The 7,500-nt window shown below is 39.5% G+C and overlaps 1 protein-coding gene across 4 annotated transcripts in view; it reads right to left on the minus strand.

Moving 5' to 3' along the window:
- Positions 1 to 7,500, minus strand: part of Past1 (putative achaete scute target 1) — an 80,164-nt gene that overhangs the window by 20,191 nt on the left and 52,473 nt on the right. For all 4 annotated transcript variants that reach the window (XM_086534340.1, XM_086534343.1, XM_086534342.1 and 1 more), the window contains 3 exons: positions 6,291 to 6,399; positions 3,926 to 4,090; positions 2,115 to 2,271 (listed from right to left, as the gene is read on the minus strand). In XM_086534340.1, coding sequence (XP_086390466.1) covers positions 2,115 to 2,271; positions 3,926 to 4,090; positions 6,291 to 6,399 — 431 coding nt within the window. The remainder of the gene's footprint in view (positions 1 to 2,114; positions 2,272 to 3,925; positions 4,091 to 6,290; positions 6,400 to 7,500) is intronic.

Below are 7,500 nucleotides of genomic sequence, written 5' to 3' on the forward strand. Positions count from 1 at the left end.
AAATTCTTCCAGGTGGTTCTAGTTGTAGACAAATTAAGGAGGAAGATATCAGTTGAATGCTCTCCTAAGCGTCATGATATTTTGGAATTAACAATGGTACAAGGTCCCCTCTGATATAAGGATTTAAAACAAAAACAAAGTAACAAAATACTTAATAGATTAATTCAACTCTTCCTCCATTTTCTTTCAGTTTATTTCTGTCTGTCTAATACCCTGATACATCAAAACGCAATTAGAAAAATACAAAGATAGTACAAAATAGTGGACATTTGAAAAAAAAGAAAAAGAAAAAAAAGTCATAGGTAATATCAGTTATATCAAACTATTATTGCATAAACATTATGAAAGGTGAATCTTGGTATTTCAATACTACTGAACTACAATAAAAATGTGGTTTTAACACATTTCTTTCAGGACCTCGCATGCATAGGATACTGAGAGAAAATCAAACTGAAATTATGCAAGATGGAAAAAAGGAAGATAGAACCAATAAGATGGTCCACACCGGAAAAGAAATGACTGACTTTTCGTTGTAAAGGACAGACAAACAGAAAGATCGCTGAAATCTCACCCGCACCCCCACCTCATCCCTCTCCCCAAATTCGATTAGTAATTCCTGATAACCAATTATTTACTTTCTTGATATCCAAGCCCCATGAGCAAATACAGATCTCTATTTCCTATCTCCTAAGATACAGGATGCTGTTGTCAGTAAATACAATGTCATTACAGTCGTTAATTGATCTGCTAACGTCACTGGTCCAATTGAAATGTCATAGGAACTAAGGAACTACCAGGAACTGATCCATCAGCAAAGACAGAAGTGATAACTGATTCACAAGTTTTAAGGTCACAATATTCAACGAAGGTTCTTTGTAACTCATGATTGGCATAATTAAGCTGTATCATAGACTCCGATAATCATGTATATAGAAGTATATCATGAACTACTTATCAGAAACACACCCTAAGTGAGGATTAGCAGTTATCAAAAGACCTGAAAACGTGACACATAAAACAAATTGCTCTATTTTCCAAGCACTGTTTGATTACAGACTCAGAATGACAGTCATTCAGTACGTAAATAACAACTGCAACGTAATGCAGAAGTCACGTGGATTAAATTTTTACCTCAAAATTTTGGTAACTGACAAGATATAGGACAAATATCTTTGGTTCATAAATGTACTATAGGAGCGTGAGCAAATTTCACCACCTTACAGAGACCTGGGAATGATCCTATAGAATAAGAATAAGTATATCGCAAAAATTACCTATCTGGGCACTGGCAGAGGCTATGATCACATGCTTTGTGCAAAATGAATTTACTTTACTGTTAAAGGAGGATCTCCCTTATCAAAGTTATTTAAAAAGATTGGATGATGTGAATGAAACAGTGGGAGGCTCTGTGTTATCAGATAAGGTTTAGGAGGAGTTAATAAAAGGGTATTTAGGCTTACTAGCAAGAGTGATGGCCATGCTTCTCCTTTTTGTATCCTGTTTGTTTAAACTGAAATCGCTACAGGTATTCAAGTTCACAGTTCTAATGGCTTGTATCACTCTTTACGTAACCATGTACATATACATGTATGTATGTATGTTTGTTAATTAATATATATAAATAATTCAGTAAATATACCAATCTATCTATACACCTGGTTAAATTAGACAGAGTAGGGAAATAAAATCTCATATATGACTCAAACTGCAAATCACCAAGATAATACCAACACAGGAAATTATATATACAAAAAAATAAAAAAACATAAAAAATACTAACGAGGTTAATGCCTTACCTTGTATTCATAAAAGGCAAATACATGACCAACAAAATACGGTGGCAATTCCCGACTTCTAGGTAGCCCATCCAACGACACTTTTCCAGTTTCTGGAGAACAAGATTCCTCCTCCAAGAGTCCAAAAGACCACCGTAGGAATTCTCTCCGAGGCTCTCCGTCCCAAGACTCGATAATAAGCTCTTTGTGACTCTGCTAAGACCATCCCTCCCAATACTCTTTGCATAAGACCCTCACAAAGACTGTATCTCTATAACTTTCCCGTAGCTCCCTCTCGTCCACCCAACTACTGCCTACAAAAGACGGCCAATCACCTACCCCGGATAATGGTGGATTCCTTGTTGCTCGTAGCTTCTTCCACTGGGATCATGGCCATCAGACGAGCAATATCCTCAGCCAGCATCTTGTCCACTGCCTCCAGAAGACGAGGCTTGATCAGGTTGAATTTGGTGAAGTCGTGGTGCTGGAGCTGATCCTGTATGATAAGGCAAGGAGACAATAATGGGGTACTTTGTTTCTCTTGAAAAGTGGCAGATGATCGTGGTAGTGGTTGTAAGCAGTCAGGTCAGTAGGGTATAAGATTGATCGAAATCATAAAAATAACAGAACAATACCATATGTAGAAATAATAATTGTAATGATCAGACAGAAATTGGTATTAATGGGTGTAATACTTGTAAGATTAAAGTAAGTTCATAAATTCACATGTATGGATAAGTTGAATTCAAAATTTTAATTGTAAAGATAAAAGTTTAGGAAAAATTGAGAAAATTGTCTCTCAGGTCACAAGGTTATGGAAATTTGAGCATAATACATACATGGGTATATAGTTAATGAAAATAAAAATTGAATAAGGTAGGCAAACCGAGTACAATACTTATAGAATTAAGGTGAATTGGATGTAATACAGTACTGGTGAGAGTAAGACATGACAAGTATAATCATTCTCGTATGATGATGGTTGAAAAGCATCTCAAAGTTTGACTAGCATTGAAAGGACTATATTCAGAGCTTGTGAGTTTATTCAGATTATTTAGTCACTGTTCAAGACAATGCATAAAACTATCAGATTAACCTTGAGCAGGCAAGTAGACTAGGTTGGCAAGCCTCCCATACAAACTTTTATCTAAGAAATCTAGGACTGTGGAAATATTTTCAATTCAGTCATTTCTAAATTCATTATTTTATCTACTAATTTTGATTTTATTCTTATCCTAGGCAAACAATGAATATCAATATCTATATAAGTGAAAAGTCCCACTTTTACACACAAACCAAATTTCTAAAAAGTCCATTGGACACAGACAGACAGACAGACGTAGATATCCCCCTCCTGTGTCAGACAAGGAATGAATGCCTCAACAATCTCTATTCTTCATCAATTTAAACACAATTACTGAAAACTGATACACCTATCTTACCATCTTTGCATTCTGCTGTATGGCATAACTCTTTCTGTTGAGGAGTGTGTACATCACTAGTATTCAAGTTATTTTATATTTCATTTCTACAGTTATTAGAATATATTCTCTCTGTCTCTCTGTCTATGTGTCTGTCTCTGTCTCTCTCTCACATATATATAAATATATATATATATATATATATATATATATATATATATATATATATATATTTTTTTTTTTTTTTTGTGTGTGTGTGTGTGTGTGTGTGTGTGTGTGTGTGTGTGTGTGTGTGTGTGTGTGTGTGTGTGTGTGTGAGTGTGTGTGTGTGAGTGTGTGTGTGTGTGTGTGTGAGTGTGTGTGTGTGTGAACGTGTGTGTGTGTGTGTGTGTGTGTGTGTGTGTGTGTGTGTGTGTGTGTGTGTGTGTGTGTGTGTGTGTGTGTGTGTGTGTGTGTGTGTGTGTGTGTGTGTGTGTGTGTGTGTGTGTGTGTGTGTGTGTGTGTGTGTGTGGGGGGAAGTGTGAACGTGAGCGTGTGCGTGGTGTAAGTGTGAACATGAGCGTGTGTGTGGTGTAAGTGTGAATGTGAGTGTGTGCGTGGTGTAAGTGTGAATGTGAGTCTGTGTGTGGTGTAAGTGTGAACGTGAGTGTGTACATGGTGTAAGTGTGAGTGTGTGTGGTGTAAGTGTGACTGTGAGTGTGTGCGTGCACCTCACTCACTCCTACTAACCTGCATGCGCTTGATTTCAGGGAAATCTCCGGGGGAAATTTGGTGTTCCCGCTGGATCTTTTCGTAGATGGCGCTGAGGTTCTTGATCAGTTCCTTCTTCTTGCTCTCGCGCCCGAACATCGACGGCATCTCCTTTTTGAGCTCAGAGATAATGTAGGCGTGTACCTGTGGGGAGGACGATAGCAATAAGGCTGCATTCTTACTGACATGAGCTGGTGTGAGCAGGCTTAAGCGACATGTCTTAAGAAACTACATCCCATAGACACTTCTAGCGAGTGAGTTCAGCCTACTGCGGATCATGGCGGGAAGAGTTAAAGATTAACTTTTCTTGCTTGAGCCTTGCAGTTCAGCTCATGTGTTTACACACTGGTTAAACTAATGCACTAATAATGAAAAAGCTTACTCAGTATACTCATTAAAAAAGTCTGTTCCGTAAAGACACACAAATGAACTAGCTCCCACACAATCCCACTGGATAGGTGTGGTAGTAGATGTAGTAGTAGTTAATGGTGTAATCAGTAATGGTAGTCAAGTAAAAGTATTAATAAATTTTGTGGAAACTTGTGGTAGTAGTAGCGATTGAGACAGTAGTGGTGGTAGCAATAAAAGTAGTAGTTCCTTGGGTAAATTTCCTCTCCTGCCTAATTTATTAGATTTATTCATAAAGAACAATAAAAATTGTCACACCTGATACTAAATACCATGTAAAAAAAAGTGGTAATGATAATAGTAATATGGAGCTGAATTCATGATAATAAAAATAATGATGATGATGAGAAGACAGAGAAGAAGAAGAAGAAGACACAGAAGATGATGATGATGGTGAAAGTGAATCACGATGATGAAGATAAGATAATCATCATGATGTAGAATAGACAGAGAAAAAGATAGACATGGACAAAGTAAGCTAGAGACAAAAATATAAAGACTGCACGAGACAAGGAAGGAGAGAAAGATCAAAAGAGAAAGAGAGCAGCTATCCCTCATCGTAAGTTCTAAAAATGAGAATTCTCAATACGCTCCCAAGACAAAAAGGAACTGAACTACGTCTTTTTAGGTCAGTGCACCCTTGAACTGCAAAGTCACTTTGACACAAGAACAAAAACCTCTAAGACAAAATGATGAGTAATGAATTGTATCTTCACTGGATTCCACATGGAAAAAAATGACATTGTCTATGAGGGGAAAGAAGAGAAAGGAGAAAAAGAAGGAGGAGGAGGAGGAGGAGGAGGAGGAGGAGGAGGAGGAGGAGGAGGAGGAGGAGGTGAAGAAGAGGAAATGAAGTAAGAGAAGGATCACTTTTACCAAGTTGTGTAACTAGGGCATCATACCACACCAAATGCCAATTAGAGGCACTCTGCTAATATCTCATATATAGATTCAAATATCATACCATAAGTCTAGAAAATAAAAGAAAACACATCTCTAGATGCCTAGCCCAGGCTGAACATCCAAAGATGTGGCATGTCTCAGATGGGTAAAGGAGAAGGAGGAGAAAAAAAGATGATGAAGACAGAGTAAGACCTGAAGCAAGAAAGAAAAAAAAAACTTTATTGATTATCACATGCAAAGCCCATAACCTAATACCCATTATAACATTTCAAGACCTCTTATCTGGCAAAAAAAGGTATCCTACAAAAAAAGATAATACAACAATATGAAAACTAACATAGGTGCAATATCTAATATCTCCTCTAACATGCACATCATTACAAAATGTTATCTTCCCATGCAACTGAGAACAAGAAATGAAGCACAGAAGCCTATGCAAATTGCAATAATTTTACAGTAATAGGCTTAAATAACCCACACCTCATATTAACAAGCATCTTAATTGCATCTAGGTCAAGAGTTGCATGATAAGGTCACAGGTGGACAATGCCCCTTTAGAAGAGGAAGAAGAGAGGAGAAGGGAGGAGGAGGAGAGGAGGAGGAGGGAAGAGAGAGAGGAGGAGGGAAGAGAGAGAGGAGGAGGGAAGAGAGAGAGGAGGAGGGAAGAGAGAGAGGAAGAGGGGGGGGAAGAGGGGGAGGAGGAGAGGTATTGGAGGGAAAGAGTGGGAGGAGGAGAGAAAGAGAGAGAGGAAGAAAAGGAGGGGGAGGAATAGGAGGAGGACGAAAGGGAGGAGGAGGAAAGGGAGAAGGAGAAGGAGAAAGAGAAGGAGAAGGAAAAGAAGATGAAGGATGGAGCAGAAGGCAGAGATAGAAAGGGGGATGGGGACAGAGATGAAGATGAATAATGGGAAGGTGATGAAGCAAAAGAATACAAAGAGAAAGTAGAAGAAGAAGACAAAGGAACAAGAGAAAAGAGGAAAAAATGGAAGACAGATTGAAGGAAGAATGGACTAAAAGAAAAAGTCCAACTGACCTTTGCTAGTCGAGCACGCTTGATAAGGTCATTGAGCTTCCTGAGGGCTGCATTGCGAGGCAGAGACTGGAGGTCGGCGAAGAGATCCTGTTCTTCAGCTTCGAACAGTCTGGAAAGAAGGGAAAAAGCGAGGCGTTAATTCAATGCGGAATGGGAGGAAAAGCGCGATTCTTAATGAGTGCGGGGGAGAGTGATTAAATATGTTACATAAATAATGTGGAGATGAGGAGGTGGGGTGAGGCGTTGACATTAATGTAAGCCAGGTGTGGAATTTCATTTCAATTTTTTCTGGTTCTCACATCAAATCAGACCTCAGCCCCCACCCCCCACACACGGAAATGTAAATTTGATGTGAAGGACAAAAATTTAAGGATACCTCCTTATGGAGAAGGTGGGACAATGTGGAGACAAAATCAAAAGCTGAAATTTGATGTAGTGCAAGGGGGAGGGGGGGAGTGTGGTTGCAATATTGTAAACTTATACTTTCAAAAAAAACAAAAAAAAACAACGAACTGACGATCTTCTACAACATCAGCATGGTAGACTTAGACATGAGAGTGGTGTTTGAGTAATAGGTCAGATTATGTAACATCATCTTATCACTGCTCTTATCCTCATTCCGGTGAGCTGTTCTGAGATATGATATGAGGTAAGCAAAAGAACAAACAATTTTATTCACAGCTCACACATGATTCACATGGCTTCCAATACAGGCAGACAGAATGCGTGGAACAGTGCTTCCCCTCAAACACCTGTGTTCCCAGCGACCACACCCTCAAACGCCAGACAGGTGTCTCCTAGCCAGCCCCCTCCCCAACCCCCCTCCTCTCCCCTCCCCACCCAACCACAGCACCTGTGCCTCTCGCTTCCTCCCCTCCCCCTCCCCCTCCCCCTTCCCCCAACCCCTACCCGCATCTAACTACCCCCTCCCATCCTCCCCTCCCCTCCCCTCGCCAGCCCCCACCCCTCTCCCCTCTCCCCTGCTCTTCCCTCTCCTTCTCCCTCGCTCCCGATCCCTGTAACTTCTCTCTGCTGCCCCCTCCTCTTCCCCTGTCATTCGTTTTAAGGAACACACCCTATATATCGGACGCTTTTCCTCTGCGCTAAGAGCAATTCAACTGAAACAACAATAATAATAATAATGATAATAATGATGATAATGATGATAATAACAATAATAACAAAAATAACAATAAAGACAATAATAATA

Source organism: Penaeus japonicus, unplaced genomic scaffold (assembly GCF_977035675.1).
Source record: "Penaeus japonicus unplaced genomic scaffold, GWHDUDI00000001_assembly GWHDUDI00000041, whole genome shotgun sequence".
NCBI classification, from domain to species: Eukaryota; Metazoa; Arthropoda; class Malacostraca; order Decapoda; family Penaeidae; genus Penaeus; species Penaeus japonicus.